Source organism: Cricetulus griseus, chromosome 2 (assembly GCF_003668045.3).
Source record: "Cricetulus griseus strain 17A/GY chromosome 2, alternate assembly CriGri-PICRH-1.0, whole genome shotgun sequence".
NCBI classification, from domain to species: domain Eukaryota; kingdom Metazoa; phylum Chordata; class Mammalia; order Rodentia; family Cricetidae; genus Cricetulus; species Cricetulus griseus.
In genome coordinates, this window is record NC_048595.1 from 174,888,252 (window position 1) to 174,906,110 (window position 17,859).

Here is a 17,859-nt window from a genome sequence, read left to right on the forward strand (position 1 = left end):
ACCACAACATAACACCCCCCACCACACCACCCCACCCATTCCCCCCCCCCCCCCGCCGCAACCGTGTGATCTTTACAGTCTCCGTTTTGCCTGTGGCTTGGGAAACATTTCCTCAAATGCACTAAGGTTGGTTGAAGGAAAGGCTAGACTGCAAAGCAGTGGTATCTGTCTCTCACCAGGAGGGAGCTGCTCTGGTTCCTCTGTACCAGACAGGCTAAAGGCCAGCACAAGACTTTTCTTGACACACTCAGCCCAGAAGAGGAGTTACTCCTCTGCAGGAAATGGCATTCCTCAGTTCGGTGGGGAGAAAAGAGACACCAAAAGGGTAAAAGCAAATCCTACCGAGAGAGAATGCAGACGAAGTTTAAGCCCAAAGGTGCCCCAATCTCAGCCTCTTCCCCAGGGCCATTTATCCAGATAATTATTTCTATTTATGCCCTCTTTGTTTCTCTTCCTTTGGCAAGAGCCCAGAAACTACATCTCTCTGCTTTTCCTATGAGGTTTTCATTTCTCTAGGGATTCCCCCAGATCATAGCGCTTTTTCCAGAGATATTTTCTGACAATCCTTACCACCAGCCATGCCCTACAAGGTGCTTTCTTCCCAAGAGCACTCGTCCTCGGTTCCTCTGGTCTCTGGTGCAAGTGGGAAATAGCCAGAGAAGTCAAAGAGAGGGGATCATACAATCAATTCCTAGAAAGCAGTTCTAGGGTCCTAGGCTCTCTGGATGGCCTTGGGCTCTCTGGATGGCCCTGACTTAAGAACAGAGCTGTTGCTAAGACATTATGGAGACAAAGGGAATATGGAACAAGCAATTTAATCCTCACCCTACACCTCTCATCAGCAACCCTGCGGTTTAGATTCTAAATGGGGTGGGGTAATCTAAGACTCCCATTCAGCAAAGGCTTACTCCACTCTCCTTGAGGGGTAGGGAGGAATTCATCATCCAGAGCTTGTGGATAGTGGGCCAGTTGCTTTCACTCCAAAAGGAAACCATCTATGTTTTTCAGGGTATCTGGTGACCACATGGCTTTTAGGGAATGGAGTACTTTGCGATCTTCAAGACTGAGGTGTTCAGTAGGGGCTCCCTTGTTTTAAGGGAAGCCACTGGTAGAAAGATAAGAAACAACCACTTGTTTTCCCCCACATTTCAAAGCAGAACACAAGATTTATATCTCTCCTTACCCCTTTTTTGAGAAAGTAGAAAAACACCCCTTTGAAGGAAAATACTAGTTTTTCTCACGTGTATGCGTGTGTGTGCTCTTGCCCTCCCTTTAGAAAGTTCTCAACGCTTCTTCTCAAAGAGCAAACCACTATTTAGCAAGGAATGGGATTAAGAATGTAGCTCTTAGTAGACTTCCTAGGGCAGGCCTTACCCTCTTCGAGGAGCAGATTGGGGGGGCAGGGATGGGAGGAGAGGAGGGAGGGGGAACTGGGATCGGAATGTAAAAAATTAATTTAAAAAGACGCAAAAAAAAAGTGTAGCTCTTCCCCTTCCCTCATAGACCAAAAGGAAAGGTTCTAGAGTTTTCTTATTTGGCGGATTAGATGTATGTCTCAGATCACCACCCCCCAAAACACACACACACACACACACACACACACACACACACACACACACACACCATGGATGGACCCGTGGCCTCAGAGTCAGGTGTGAAAGTGTGGGGTGGGTGTTCTCCTAGTTGCCTTGCCCAAAATCCCCGGACACGACAAGAGAGAGGACAAGATCTTTCCACGGGTTGACCCAGTTGGCCCACTGCAGAGCCAGAGCCGGCCATTCTGAGGAATGAAGCCCGGGCGTTTGTTACTGAGGCTGAGTTTAACAGTCCAACTAACGCATCGGTGCAAAGTCTGCAAGTAGGACTTTTGGTGTCGAAACCTGTAAGGACGATGTGCGGGTGCGGGGGTGGCATATACGCCTCATTAAAGCGCGTTGTTCGCAGGCAACTTTAGACAAATCACCTCTAAATTTAATCGGGAACGAAGTTCAAGATTAAGGGGTTTTCCATGACGGTTTTGGGGGGGGAGAGAGAGAGAGGGAGAAAGGGAGAGAGGGAGGGAGGGAGAGAGAGAGAGAGAGAGAGAGAGAGAGAGAGAGAGAGAGAGAGAGAGAGAGAGAGAGACTAGAGTTGGTCAAACCAAGGTGCCCCTTTTTTGCCTCCCGGCCACCAACTGAGTGCAGAGAGTGTATAGCCTGCATACAGGGGTGGGGAAGGGGGCCCAGAAGTCCTGCTCAAGACTAAGAAAACCTTGGTGAGAATGGAGCTGGCTCCGGCGGCCGCTCATGGGAGGAGTTGCGGTCAGACCTGAGAACCCGGACCCTGCTGGCGAAGTGGCGTGGCCGGAGCGCCAGGGATCCTGGACACTGGCGAGCACTCTTCTGGGAAGAGCACGCCGCCGTCGGACTTACTGGAAACGCGCCGGATCAGGTTCCAGATCAATGAAATCTGGGTCCACACGTTTACGTTATTGTTGCCAGCATTAATGCTCTTTTAATCTTCTAAACATTATCAGCATCGATCTCCCTCCATATACACATTTGTTTGAGAAAGTGACATAACCACACGGTGGAAAGCCTGGAATAAAAATAAATGCGCGGCCCCTCTAATCCACAGCTCCCTGCGGCCTGGAATAGTTCTCCAGCTCGGATTCACTCAGCTCCCTCGCGTCCCGCCTCCTCCGCAAGCTCCTAACGATCTCAATCTGCGTTAGGAAGGCGTTCTATGGGGACTAGGGACTTGAAGCTCGAACACTGGTAGTGAGCTTTTCAGTTATTAATCCGGTCAGCCAGACGGCTAACAGATCAGTCTGTTGGGAATGGACTTGTGTAGGGTTTGGCCTTTCGGCTCGAGTGGCGGAACTAAGTCCCCGGGAGTGGCAGTCCTGGCCCCGGGCTGGAGAAACAAGATGGTGGAGAAGGCTGGGTGGGGGATAGTAAGAACTCTAAGGTGAAGACCTTCTTGCAGCCCTTCAGTATACCAAAATCAGCTCTCCCGAGTCATCTAAATACCTGTACCGCTTGGTCTGGGCAGGAGTTACAGAGGTCAGTCAATGCTCGTTCATACCACTATGGCGGGCATCGTCGGGTTGGTTAAAGGTCTTAGACCGCCTGAACTGAGTGGGCTTCATCCTGTCTGGGGGTGCTTCCTGGAGGAGGCCTCACTGTCTTCCGGCATTTGGCACTAGAGCCCGCCCCGGGAGGGCCAACCTCGGAGGCCGGTCTCCCAAGAGGCAGAAACCTCAGCTATGAAGGCAATAGCAGCCACGCTATTGTTTTCCTGCGCTGTAAAAAAGCACCCTTATTTGTAGAGTCTCGGTTTTCCTCCACCTGATGATGGACTCGGGTTCTTCCCTGAGCTCTCGAGGTCCTTTCTAGTTCGCTTTTGTGCGTGGTGCAGAGGCCCCTGAGGATCAAAGCCCTAGGAAGTGTGCTCAAACCTGCGTGAGTTTGTCCTCAGGCCAGGATATTAAGAACAGCCCAGCGGGATCCCGTCTTGGGCCACTCCCAGCCTATTTGGCCGGTTGCTTGCTGTTCGCCTCACCCAGTGCGAGTAGTAGAGTTCCTTTCTCTGACTTCTTGATTGGGACTCTCCGAGCTTCCCCAGCATCCTCCCGCGTCCTCTCTAGAGCAACCTAGGCTTGGCTGTGTGGGTAGCAAAGAGACCAGGAGCGTGCATGGACAGGTTGGAAGACCCAGTCTTCCTGGTGACTGGATATACTTGACCTAAAGATAGCGCTTGAAGATGGTGGCCAAATCAAAGGTTTTAACTCAGAGTCCCTCCGACTCCTGTCCAGATGGGTCTCAAGCGTGTGTGTGTGTGTGTGTGTGTGTGTGTGTGTGTGTGTGTGTGTGTGAGAGAGAGAGAGAGAGAGAGAGAGAGAGAGAGAGAGAGAGAGAGAGAGAATTGACTATTGAATGAACAAGAATCAAGAATGTGAATGGGTGGCCTGATGTGGCCCCAGGTCGTGTAGGTGCTGCTGGGCTGGGACGGCCATCCCGGTATTCTCTGGCTTGCTTAACCCCAGGGTCCCAGAGGCCTGGGTCCGGGCTGCTTCCCAGCGGGGTTTCCCATCGATCAATAACAATCAAAAGGCCTCCTTTTTCTCCTCCGTGTGCTTCTGTTCCCTACTCTACTGAGCACATAATACCTATTTACTTGTCCTAGCTTTTGCCGCAGTGTCTGAAGAGACTGATCTACTGACCCCGTACTGAAAAGCCTCCTATGTAATAATAACCACTCGACACACTTGTAGTTGCTGATAAAACGGCGAGATAAAAAGGCGAAGGCTCTTGTCCCTTTTCACCTAGGGTAATAAAACAGACTCACATTTAAATGTTTGAGCAGAGCCCGGTCCTCAGCGCACTTCCCCCTTCGGCGCCCCTGCCGAAAATCACTCTACACCGTTTGTGGTCTGGAAAGCTTGCTTCCAGGGGCTACCCCGCAACTCTCCAGGAGTTTGGGGTTGGGAGACCCAAGTACCACACACTTCCTCATGCGCTGTAAAAGCTCATAGCAAGGCGAGACTTAACTTACAAGACCTACACAGGCAGAATGCTGCTCCGTTTTCAAACAGCCTTGTCCTTTGCCCGACGGGCGTGAGGGGGCGGCAGCGCTCAGAGATGGGTCAGAGTAGAACAGCTGTCATCCAGCCTTTTACTGTACCCCAAAGAGCAGCTGCCAAGTTCCTTCTAGCCCCCAAGCGCTGGGAGCCAGCCGAGACTGGAGACCCCTTAGAGCTCCTCCTGTATTAGGGAGAGGGGAGTCTAAAAAAAAAAGAGTTACTACAATGGGAGCTGTCACCAAGCTTCCAGTTCTCACAGCTTTATCTTTGCTAGGGGTCAGGAGCAAATCCTAAGGAAATGTAGGAGAGGATGAAGAATAAATAAACTATCGGAGAAAAAAAGATAAAGTCGTGTTCAAACTTCAAAAGTATCCGCAGTCCACAAATTTTGAATGGAGTTCTCTGGAACAAATCTCAGTTTTTTTTGTTTGTTTCTTTTTCTTTACCCTTTTAGATTGACAGGGGAGGTTACTGAACAGTGAACAAAATTCAACAGTGGCCAAAGGAGGGGGCTGTAGGCGGAAATGCCTCCTCCTCCTCCCGAGCAGTGACCTAGTCCTGCTAGGCAACTGTAGGATGCACCCGACAAGCCCGGTTCGGCGGTGGAAGAAAGTCCTCGGGGACCGGAGTGGACACCTGAGCTAGAAGATCCAGAACTCTAGTGAGCAGTGAACCCCTGATTCAGAACCGCGCGAGCCTCAATGAGGGTTTTATGCAAATTAAGGCCAAATCTAATTGTTCTAGAGCACCAAGTCTTTCCTGAGATGTCGCCCAGCCAGGCTTGCAGCTGGACATTGTATGTCCTCAACAGTTGTGTCTGAACAGCTTGCCCGTCTGGGTCCTCGGTTCAGGCCTGGGAGGAGAGCAGTCATGGCACTCTGGGAGAGGGGTCTGCGTGCACAAAAGCTCGCAATTGAGTCAGCCTCAGCCTAGGCAGCGTCTTTCGCTCTTGCACCCACCGCCCACATCGGAGGTTTCTGCGTTCCTAGAACAATAGAGGGCTGTACCTCGCCTCTTGGCCGCTAGAGGAGGCACAGAGAGCCATGCCCGCTCCAGAACAATGTAACCCGCGAGCTGACCGGTCCCCTGCCGCGGGCTGCTAGCCCTCCCCGCCACGCCGCTACGCACACAATCAGCGCCCGCTTAATGCAAAGGCGGAGCTTATAGCCTGCTGCGGCCAAGAAGCATTAACTAACTCGCATCTTAATTTCTCAGCACCTCTTTCCGAGAGCTTAACCTCTCTTGGAGTCTTGTCAGACCTCAGCAAATCCCAGCAAAGGCGTGTAGCCCAGCAAGGTCGGCAGGCTAGTGAAGCAGGGAGCTCTTTACTCTGGTGTCACTTCCCAAATTGACAAATGTGGCAGCCTTAACCGTCGTCTTTGCACCCTTTTTCTGTGGTTAGTGACACCAGAGCCGGCCAGACTCGCCCTTTCGCCCTTTCGGTGGGTCATAAGTCCTTGGGCTAATACCAAAGCCTCAGCTAGGTTCTGGAAGCGGTGTTTTATCCTGGCCATTAGTTCCCAGCGCTGCAAGGGTGTATCTCCTGCCAAGGACCAAAGAAGTTTGCCTGCTTTGGTCTGTAGGAGGGCAGTGAAGAACTCTTTCTTTTCTAAGGAGCAAAACCCCCCTAACAGTGAAAAACATCTACATAAGGAGACTAGGCACCCTGAAAATCGGAAAGTGTTGTCCTAACGAAGTTCAAGTACACCGGTTTTGGCTAAGGGCAGTTCTCGATTTGCATTGAGTCCAGAAAACAGGGCTTCTAGAGGACAGCAAGAGCCCCGATCCCGCCTCTCACTGTAGGAGGAGGGGAAAGGTTGGCACACTGATAAGAAGTCATATGAAAGGGAGGAGGGGGGCAAGGAAAACTCAGAGGCAATGAGTGAGAAAGCAAGAGAACCAAAAAAAGGGGGGGGGGAGAGAAGGGAAATAAGAGGGAGAAGAGAAAGTGAAAACAGAAGAAAAAGAAAGAGAAGAAAGGGGACATACATAGGAGAGAAGGGGGCATAGCTAAAGACCAGAGCCCACGCACAGCCCAGCCCCACGAGCACACTGGCGCAGGTTCCCCAGCAGCCTGGCTGCTGGCTGCCCCTGAACTTACCTGCCAGCCGTAAGGCAGACATGCGCTGGAACTCAGGCTCCTGCAGCCACTTCCACATCCTGCGGAAGGTCTCCCTGCCAGATTTGAGTTTACTCCAGGGTTTGGGATTCCGGAGCAGGTCGGAGAGAGTCCCCTGAGACCGGCATAGAACCCTCTGTGCGAAGATCGCCTGTGGGATGCTGTAGCGCTTCAGCTCGGCGGTGATACGCTGGGCCACCTCTTTGGTGTTGATCTCCTCCAGTTGCCCCGACGTGGCCACCTGCGAACCCGAGGAGGACGAAGGGGGCCTGTCGCGGCTAGGAGCCAGCACTGGCCCATGGGACTGTGTGTGGCCCGGGTGGTGCAAGCCATTGAGGTGAGACATCATGGCCGCAGGCGGGGTGCCCAGGCCTCGGGACAGGTGTTGCTCACCGCGGGTCAGCATGGCAGTGTGGTGCGCTTCGAAATTGGGGCTGAGCATTTTGTCGTGGCCCGGCGGACCATAGTTGGGCAGGCTCTGCTGAGCATTGTGAAGGCCACCCAGCCCGTTGCCCAGCGGGGTGGCAGCCAGTGGAGACAGGCTCTGGCTCATACTAGGCATCTCCTTGTAAGGGCTATAAAGGTTGTTCATGGACGGAAGCCCGCGCTCGTCGCGCATGAGGGTGAAGCTGCCACTGACGTTGCCCGACAGACGCTGATGGTGATGGTGGTGGTGATGGTGGTGGTGAGGATGGTGATGAGGGTGCGGGTGGTGGAACTTGTCTGACACCGTGGAGATAGGTGGCAGCGGCTGGAGCGGAGTCAGCGTAGTGTAGGTGTTGCTCATGCCCATGCCTGGCGGGGACGAGTCGCAAGACATACTCATGGCGTGGTGCAGCGGGATGGAGAGCTCAGGCCGGTAGTCGCTGCCGTCCAGGATCGAGGCCATACTGGTGACCATGGCCGAGCGCGACGCCGCGGCTGCTGCCGCCGCCGCGGTGCCCAGCTCCTGATGCGCGGTTGGCGGCGGCGGCGGGCCACGCAGGGAGCCGGCAGCGCCGCGGCCCGCGTGGTGGGGGCTGGGGCTGGCCAGCAGCTCCTGCTCATGGCCCGGGCCCCCGCCCCCGCCCCTCCGCCCCGCCGCCGCCCCCGCCGCTGCCGCCGCCGACCGGCCCGTGCAAAGTGCCCAGACTTTCCATTGTCAGCTCCGGGTTCATGGCGCAGCCTTCTAGGTCTTTGGTGAGGCATCGATAGGCGGTGTAGGCAGCCTTCATTCAGTCCATCGGGGCCCGGGGGCGGTGGGAGCGGCGGGGGCTGCCGGCGGGCTGGCTAGGCACGCGTGGCGTGGTTCGGCCACGGGGCTCGGGGACGGGCGTGGGTGTGCGGGAGTGTGTGCTGGGGCGTGCGTGCGGGTGTGTGCCCCGGGCTGCGGGCGGGCGCGCCCGGGGTGGGGTGGGGTGGGGGCGGACAGGGCGTGCGTGCGGGAGAGGGGAGGGGGTAGGGAAGGAGGGAGGGATCACCGGGCCCCGCCGCTTGTGCGGGCGCGCTGCCTCGCCATGTCCGAGCCCACTCTGGCGCCGACGTCTTCTGTTTGGGTGAGCGGGAGCTGTCCAGAAGGGCTCTGCCGCTTGCCGGAGCAGCCAACCTATCCTCCCGGGTCCGGGGCGGGACCGTGTTCTATGGGCAGCAAGAGAAACCAATCGGCAGTAGGAGCTGCCTCGGAAGGCAGACCTTCTCGGAGCAGCTGCCAATTGATGTGAAGGGGTGGGGCCGAGCGTTTCAGGTTTGGCTGACAGCTCGGTTCACTCCCCCCCCCCCATTTTTCGCTCCTGGAACCAAGCGTCAAGGAGAAGAAGGGAGGAGAAGGGGGGGCTGCTGGGGAGAGAGAAAGAAGCAAGAGTGCGCGCGGGGGGGTGGGGGTGGTCAGGGGGATTATGTGAGAGATGCGGCTTTCTGCCTCTCACAGGCAGCTGCGATTTGGGTTGGTTGCTTCGGTTTCTTTAGTCTTACCTCAAAGCTTTTCTTCACTCTTGTAAGCTTGTGGTACGGTAAAAACAAACGCGCGTCTCCTAGCTAGCCACTTCCCGAGAGTCCCTCGCTGGGAGCTAGCAGACTAGCTTTTAAAATGCAGGCGCTAATGTGTTCTAATGCACGGTAAATTTCCGAGACTGGGATGTGCATAATCTGTGGGGGGACAGCAGCTTGAACGCCTAGGCTGCCTAAGAGCTGCGGCCGGCGGCGGCGGAAGGTTCACACTGGCGGCGGCGCAAGCAACCCTAATGCATGCAAAGTTAACACAATAACATCATTTAATTACTGGCCAGCCTATAAATCTCCCAGTTATGAGGCTTCAGAAGGGCCCTACTAGATTGCAAAACAAAACTAAAATTCCAGAAGCTGCGATTTCGAGGTGACCAAACGCTTGCTCCTTCAGAGAACAGGGAAGAAGAGGGGAGAGTGTAGAACTCGTGGGGTTGGGGGTGAAGACAGTTATTGATATTCACAGCCCCACAAACTTCTCCTGGGGGCAAGGAGTATGCAAAATAGTGGGGACAGCACTCGCATATCTTTCCTTTATCAACACACACACACACACACACACACACACACACACACACACACACCGCTTATCTCAAATTCTAGAGAGGACTGCCCACCCTAGCTTACTGCTTGTGGGTAGGAAAGACTCCGCTGGCATTTGCATTTTCAACTCGGGTTTCTAAAACAGATCCGAGCCTGGGGCGTTAAGTAAGAGGGAGAACGCTCTTGAAAGCTGTAGCTTTAAAAAGTACACCTTCGTCTTCCTAGAATTCCCGTTGTTTGACAAACCCAGGTCGGGAGGTCGGAGCGGAGGAGGTAGTAATTTCCGCGAACTGTGTGGGGGTTGAGGGGTGATAGAAGACAACCAGAGAGGCCAACACCCTGCATTGAACGCCTTAAAAGTAACAGATTCTTCCAAAGCAGGTTGCGCTCCGTTTGCCTCCGAAGATTCAAGCTAGCTCGAGGTTGCGCAGATGTTGCCTTTGTTTAAAGAGACAGTAATTAAGGACAGGGTGGACATAAGTTTGAGAAGCGTGACCTATTTTCTTTTGATCAGCTGTCAAAAGAAGAGCAGGGGGTCTTCTTAAGACAGCCCCCTCCGACCATTTCCAGCTGTTAGATAAAACTTGGTAAGAAAACAAGGACAGCCCGGAATACTGTGTGTGCCTTCTTAGGACTAGAGAATGGTTTAATTCATTTGGAAAATAGTTCTTCTCTAAGTGACCTTTTCTGCGGGTCTCCTCTCCTTTCCGGCTACAGACGCACCCCACCACCACCCATGAATGTACGGTGACGTTATTCATAGATCAACTTTATTGAGCTCTGGTCAATATGTTGCCAATTATTCTTTCAAAAAGCATCCTCTGTGACATCAAAGCTTGGGTAAGAAAGCAGCATACCCCAGTCCTTGCCAAATCTCTAGTTTCCTAGCTGTTCATATTTTAAGTGTCACGAAAGAGACACATAAAATAATGCAGGTTTCTGTTGCTCTTGTTTCTTCCCATGTTTCCCCCTTCACTGTATCCATGGTGGTTGGGCACAGGATAATTTGAACCAGTTTGAAAAACACACCTTGTCAAACAAAAGTTCTCCAGACAGTAACCTCCTTTGGTCCCGTAGGGCTCAGTGACAGGGCCCCAAAGACAGGGAAGGTCAGGGCTGGGAAAGGTCTCTCTGTTTGACTCCAATGCTGAAGGTAACTTCCAGTTGCTGTTGCCCTGACTTCAGTCAGTCTCAAGGAGTAGCCAGGAAGCCCCTAGGCTGATGCTGCACACAAATAGAACCCTAAGCATATACATTTCCATTTAAATGTTTTTCAAAATGATAAACCAATTTGCCAGACCACCAAGGTAATATTGCTCCTGGGAATTGCCGTTTCTATGCTGAGAACAGAAAGGTGAGATGCATTTTTCTCACTGCCTGGCTCCTTCCCTCCTCCCTTTCTCCCTCCATTCCTCGCCGCCCCCCCCCCAATCAATATTGACGATCTCAGGAAAATGATGAAATCGCATTGGGTTTCTTTGTATATAATTTCATTGGGTTAAATTAAAGCAGATTTTTTCCACGATGTTTTTCTAATAGCTTTGACGTTTTATATTCCAACTCAGAACCCAATAAAAGGGATAATGAAAATGCTTGTTTAGTCAGCACCCTAATTTTTTTTTTAAGCTGATATGGGTTTTAGATGCCCCTTTCCCTTCCTTTCTAAAAAAGGGAAAGCTATTTATTTTCCACTTTTATAATTTTAACAGTAGTGGTACTAATGAGATTTTGGAATATCCTTTGAAATACTTTGGTGTTCCCTTCTCATTATGTCTTTAATAAAACAAACGGGAAGAGCTACTTTTTAACCATCCCTTGTTTAGCCCCACACTCTGCTCAAAGCTTAACAAGTCCTTTAGGTCAGGGGTTTGCCTTTTAATGTGAACTTACACTCTGCTCTCCCTCCCTCCCCAGCATTTGATTCACAAATAGTCTATGGAAATGTAGTGTCAGGCAGCCGTTTCTGTCAGGATCTGGGGAACTGCATCAGGCTTTGTGTCAGGATAAGGAGAGCCAGTTCGGGGTGTATCACATCTGCAGGTCAGATATCCTTCACAATCAGAAATGTAAATGAGCACAGATAAAATAAATGTTCCACAACTAGGCTTTTGCACAATAGAACAGAAAAAATGCAGAGCTTAAGTTATAAATTGCATAAAAACACTGAAAAATGTTTACTATCAGTTTTTCATTTGTACTTCTCATATTAAAACTGGGGAGACTCAATTAAAACAGGAACTCTATAAATTATTCACAAAAAATACAAACAGACCCTAAATCAATGCAATCTGAAGAAGATACCAACAGCTTTGTTTTTTAACTTAAAACAAAACAAGAAACAGAACAAACAAAAACCAACAGTAGCCATAGAAAAGCATAGGGCTAGAAAAACACCCAAACACTCAGTATATACCCAGGTTTTATGCTGGCCCCAACACATTTGTGTTACAGCTAGGTTTATCAGAGCAGTACCAAAGCGGGGTGGGGGGCATAATGGTGGGCTGTTTTGAACTATTTTATTTTTGCCCTTCCCCAAACCATCTGGCGTGTGAGTGTAGGGGTATTGATCAGGGTGTGTGAGCTGCAGACCCCATGCCAATCCATAGCCTTTCTAGCAATCAGCATCGCCCATGAATTGCAGCTGTCTGTGTAGCTCCGGGACAGAAATCTTCACACACAAAAAGCCCCCCCCCTTATCAAACACATCATCCATTCCCGGGTAAGTCAATATCATTTCTTTGTCATTGTGCGAGGGAGGATTATGGAGGAGAAAGTTTTTGTTGTCCGTGTGTGTGTGTGTGTGTGTGTGTGTGTGTGTGTGTGTGTGTGTGTCTGCTGCTGCTGCTGCTTCTGCTGCGATAGCCTTTTTCTTTTTCTTTCTTTCTTTCATTTTTTTTTAAAGGAAGGAGAGAGCAATTTTCTAGCCATTGAATGGTAATGGTTTTCCAGGAAGGCCTCAAGCGTTTATATGAATCGGACAACAAATGATGTTTTAATATTGTGGGGGAATTTCAAGAAGAGAAAGAAATTCTTATGTTGCTGTACACAAATAATAGTGATAATAGAGGCTTCCTTTTAACGCTGGAGGATTTTCTTCCCTTGTCTCAGAGTGTCTAGTAATGAAGACCCGGCAAGTCTCTGTGATTGCATGTGCAGATGCACGGTGGGTGTTTGTGGCAGGGAGGGAGCCTTCAGAATTGTAGCTCGGTTTGATATCTCCATTAGGTTCAATTTTCTTCTGTCTGAAAGCTTGGGCTGCTTGAACACAGGAAGAAGAAAACCAAAAGTAAAGCTGAAGCCCAGGTCCTTTCAGCTTCTCACCCTATATATCCACTGATGCCTCTCAAATGGCCTGCTTGGTCTAGGAAATTAAAATAAATAATAATAATAATAATAATAATAATAACAATAATAATAATAATTTTTAAAAGTTTTCTAATGGCTGAAGCCAAATCATTCCTTTGGGAAAAATACAAAACAACAACAAGAAAAAACTCCTGCCTCCTCTTATGGATTGTGTTAAAGTATTTCTAGGTGAGCAGACCCTTCAAATGCCTGCCCCTAACTGCATAAGGTTGGCAAAAGATACTTTGCTTAGGAGTACAGAGAGCTGATGTTTGATGTTTTCTTCCAGCTTATCTGGCCTCCTAGGGGAGAAACTGAAGCTCCAAAAGCTCCAGTAGAAGCTTTTTCTGGGAGTGACAAGTTCAACTCTTAAGACTAGAGGTGAAGGTGAAGGTGGAGGTGGTGTGTGTGTGTGTGTGTGTGTGTGTGTGTGTGTGTGTGTGTGTGTGTGGTGTATGTGGAGGGGGTATGTTTGAGAGTAGGTGAGAAGGGGTAGCTACCAACCCAAAGAGCATTGGTACCTGATTATAGGGACTGACAATTCTGCAGAGACAGTCAAAAACAGAACCAGACTTCAGCTGAGCTGAAACACCAACAGATCCACCTGCTTAGTTTTAAAGAAAGCCAGGAACTAGGTCAGTCAACCCCAATCCTTCTCTGTCCTCTTAGATTTGGAGACTGCTAAAGTTTGGTGCCCAGTTTCTTTCTCTGTGCTACTGTCTCCATTTCTGTCTCTCTCTCCCCAGTTCCCTTTCTTTCCGGCTGGAGGAGTTTTAGTGGCTGTGGGTAGTGAAGCCCATATCTGAGCTGTGGGCTCTACCAAGAAACCTTTCTTGTCCGGAATCCGTGCCCACACCCCTCTCCTGGTCTGTTTTCTAGGCTGCCAACATTGCTGAAACTGCTTGGTGAACTACTTCCCTCTTTGTAGAAAATGCAGCAACAACAATAATAACAACAACGATGATGATGATGTATATGGGGAAGTTGAGGGCTCTAACTTCATAATACTCAAATACTTCTATTGGGGAGGGAGGAGCTTAAGGCATTTTCCGAGACGGGAGAAGGTTAGTTTTCTCTAAAACTACGTGGCACTTACAAATAAACAACTTGAAGTCTGAGAAGGAGGAATTCCTCCCTCTCTGACTTTCAGTTCTACGGATTGCTGGTCACCTTGGCCTCAAAGCCCCGCGGCCTCGGTGTGGAGTCTGTGTGTGACTTCCGTTGCGCTTTCTCTGTAAAGAGGGTCTCCAGATGTACTACTCAAGTGGGCTGAAGATGAAGTTTTCCCTTTTTGTCAGTTGTCACCTTACAAAAGGAGACCGGGCGTGAGGTCCCTTTGTCCCGGTTAAGTTGCGCATGAAATCTTTTTGTTGTCTTTTCTAAAGAAAGGCAAAAGTTGCAGTTGGTTGTAAGAAGGACAAATTTAGCTTCTTGAAAGTGGAGCTGTTTTTAAGTTGCCCGGAGACACTTAAGTACGGCATCACTTTTTAAATTTATTGTTCTCTAAAAACAGCCATTTATTTGTTTTAGAAATCACAATTTTTGAGGACTTAGCATTATTTATTCATTACTACGAATACCTAATACGTTCTCAATGAAAAGGAGAGTTTAAAATAGCTTTTATTTGTTGGGGACCACGGGAGGAGATTTTTAGCATGGAGTATTTTAGACACTGGACAGAATTGAGACTTGAGAAATAGAATTTTCGATTTAAAAATAGATTTTTTTCAGTCGGAAACTAATATAACAAGGATTTAAAAATATGTTCATTCGGTCCGTTTATTTAACTAGCACGGTTTTTAAAGGCTTTTCTACTATCTGCTCTCAAATAAAAAAAAATCAAGTCATTCTAAATTGATCTTTTGGGGTAACACTATTAAAAGGCACAGAGCACTTTAAGGTTGTTTTAGGAGAATTTCATGACCACAAAATTGCCTCGATGTCACCTTACGAATTCTGAATCGTTTTGCTTGCAAACTCGGGTAAGAAATCAAGACTGAGGGCCGCGGGAGTTGCAGGTGGCCGAGGGGCTGTGTCATTCTAGAAGCAGGACTTGTGCAGCATGCTCCCTGGCCAGACTCAATCGGTAGGATTGCGGAGAAGGAAACTGAGCTCCAGACTCCGGGAGAGTAAAGCGGCCATTCTGTGACCTGGATGGCCCGGAAGACCTGTTGGCCCCAAGGAAGTAGCATTTGCAGGCCAGCAAATGCCCCGATGTGGGGTCGGCTGTTTCAGCGGGCCAAGAGTGGAGGCCTACCGAGTGGAGTGGGCTGGAGGTGGTGATAGAGAACGTGGGAAGTGAGTCCAGCCCGTGGGGGTGAGTGTGCAGACCATAGAGGAGGGCGTCGAGGCTCTGGGGGTTGAGGCCCCACTACCCTGAGGTAGACTTTAGAGAAGGCTGTTGCGGTAAGGACTGAGCACGGAGGCCCTGGGTGCTGGCCTCCAGTCTGAGGGTCTTGGAGGCCGTGTTGGGTGGCTTGGAGGTCAAAGAGGCAGGTATCAAGGTTGCAGGGGCTGGTGTGCAGGACATGGAGGCGGGGTGGACGTGGGGATGGTGGGTGCAGGTGTCGAGGCTGTGGAGGTAGGTTGGAGACCCTGGGGGCAGGTATGCAGGCTCTGGGGGCTTGGCTCTGGTTGCCAGCCATCCGAGTCCGGTGGCCCTGGGGCTGGTGAAGGTTCTCTTTGCGAGGAGGGGGCGGCGCGGGCCAGCCAGTGCGGAGGAGGAGGAGGGAATAGGTCAGGATTGATGTCTAAATCAATGCCGTTTCTAGGCGCTTCTATCTTCCTCAAAGGCAACTCGCTTTCCGAGGGTGGGTTTCCTGTCCCTTTGGAAAGTCAGCCTGAGAAGGGAGTCTGCACGAATCCCTGCAGCAGCTGGGGGCTAGGGACTTGAGGGTGGTGCTTGTGGCCAAAAGAAAGGGGCGGTCGAACCCAAGCCGCCCCTCTGGGGAGCGCCCTGCTTTTTCTCACCTTCCCCAGAAATCAGGCCTGCTCCACACACCTGCCTCTGGCTCCCCAGCCGTACCCAGAAAGGCGCCCCGCCAGGTAGCTCTCCCAGCCTAGGCGCAGACAGAGGCCTGTCCTCTGGGCGCCCTCTCAGCTTCCCATTGACCCCCAGTTTGAAGGCATCGAGGAGGGGCCCCCATACTCCGACACCAGGCCTGCCTGGCTGCCTCTGATTTAATTATTCACTGATGAATCAGACAGCTGCAATTGTGAAAAATCAGCGCCCACTATTGATTCCAGGCCCGAATGGGGGTGGGGAGGCTGCGGGAGAAGGAAGGAGCAAGGCTAGGCCCTCGGGTGCCCTCGACCCGGGCGACCTCCGCAGGCAGAAGGGCTAGGCTCGGCGCTCGGCATCCAGTCGAGCGCTTCCCTCCCCTCCGGCGGCCTTCCGGCACTCTTGGGAGCAGGGGCAGTCGTCCCCACCCACTCCTCATCCGAGGAGCCCCAGGGAGCCTGGCGGACTCTCTGCTGCTCTGGCTCTGCGTCCGCAGGGCAAGAAAATGTGCCACCAGCAACAAGTCCCTGTGTCTTGGCAGCCACCAGGACAGTGGGTGGCCCAGTCCTTCTGTCCCAGGGCCAAAGAGAGGAATGAATGTCCTGGGGAGAAATGCCAGAGTCCTCAGAACAAGGGAGACGCGAGTGGAGAGTGCTAAAGGGCCGGTATAGTTAGAACTGCATAATTGATGCAACAACAGAGGACGTGTTTGATGAATCCATTGACCTTAGTCTTCCGTGTCTACAGCAGAAAAGCACCGAAAGCCCACATATAGGTTTCATGTGTCTCCATCGTTCCACTGAAAGCCATGTATATGGGTTTTCATAATTTAATAATTTGAATTTTTATACTTCATTTTTTAAAATAGAAATCACGTTATGAAGAAAATGCACGGGGTATGCAAGATATCCAAGTTAATTAAGCGCTCCTTCAGTATTTCATCCCCCCCCCCCTTAAAAGCTTCTCTTAAGTATTAGCGATCTTCTTTCGTGGGGTGTGTTCTTCAGGCTGTATTTGGATAGGGTTGAGCACCAGCTCCCAGAGACTGGACAAGGCAGGGGTAGGGCTGGGAGTAGGGTGGCTAGCACTGAATCCCTGCTGATGAAGCACAGTTTTCAGAAAATGTCCTTTCCTTTATTTCTCACTTGAGATGGTTTAATGGATTTTTAATTTGGGGTAATCTAGTTTGGGGGTTTGTGCCTATACAAATCAAGCAGGACACATTCTGGTAAATTCTTTACCTTGGCGTGCGTTGATAGCAAGATAGAATTCTTGGAGTAATTCTGAAGAACAAGTCTTTTAAATTATAAACGTGGCTTCTTTCAGGAGGGTGAGGAGACAGTTATGGGTGAAGACATTTTTAAGAATTTACAGACCAAGTTCTCTGTCCTGGTTCCATAAAGCCAGAAGAAGAAAACAGGTGTGTGTGTGTGTGTGTGTGTGTGTGTGTGTGTGTGTGTGTGTGTATGTGTGTCTCCATGTGGATCTGTGTCTGTTTGTTTGTGTGTCTGTCTATGTGTCTCTGTGCTAATACTTTTTGTCTTTTAAGAAGCTGTTCCCTAAGCTACTGAACCACTTCCACCTCAGTGCACACGGTGAATGTCAGCCCATATTTAAAGTTAAGTCTTCATTTCTAGAGTCTCTCTTCTTCCTTCTCTCCTCCCCTTTTCTTTCTCCAGCCTCCTCCCCCATCCACACACTTAGCGCACCTTCAGATGCTCCCTTGGAAAACATTTAACTCTCTTTCCTGCCCCCTCGTTCTGGTTTTAACTCCCCAGACAGTATTCCAAGTTTCTCTCTTTGTGTCAGTTCCTTATTACTTAAGCGACACTATCCACAGTGAGTGACATTTCACACCATTCTTGGGAAAATAACAGCAAACCTAGTTTAGATTTAAATTTTTTTTTAGTTTAGATTTTTAAAAGTTATTTTTCTAACTTGACTCTTGCATCAAGAAGAACTTGACTTTATTAAGTATATAACTTATCCGGATAACTTATCCGGAATGTAGATCGAATAGGTGCAAAATGAAGGCTGTGGGAAAGTGGAAATTGTAGTGTTAGATATAAAATTATAATAGACAATTCATCCTTTTAGCCTAAATTTGACCTAAGAAATATTTGAGTATCTACTATCAGCCTTGCTACCTGTAAGTACCAGAAGCTGCCTTATACTAACTTAGGGAAAGAACTTCAAAGGATTAAACCAGACAGCTGACAGAACTACAGGAAAGCTGAGCAGAAACCATGGAGAACAAAGCACAGGAAAGAGCCATAGGCTTCTTGGCAAGCCTTTGCTCATGCTTGC

At 50.1% G+C, this 17,859-nt stretch overlaps 2 protein-coding genes across 2 annotated transcripts in view; both read right to left on the bottom strand.

Annotated features, from left to right (window-relative positions):
* LOC113834332 (one cut domain family member 2-like) overlaps window positions 1–7,897 on the bottom strand; it is a 45,164-nt gene extending 37,267 nt beyond the window's left edge. The window contains 2 exon segments of the mRNA XM_027402758.2: window positions 6,666–7,756; window positions 7,758–7,897. Of these exon segments, the coding sequence (XP_027258559.1) occupies window positions 6,666–7,756; window positions 7,758–7,897 (1,231 nt within the window).
* LOC118238173 (extensin-like) lies at window positions 7,898–15,196 on the bottom strand. The gene is made up of 2 exons (XM_035438718.1): window positions 14,809–15,196; window positions 7,898–8,367 (listed from the first exon to the last, which is right to left on the bottom strand). Exons 1-2 carry the CDS (start codon window positions 15,194–15,196, stop codon window positions 7,898–7,900), a joined length of 858 nt encoding a protein of 285 aa, XP_035294609.1.
* Between the last annotated feature and the right edge of the window lie 2,663 nt (window positions 15,197–17,859).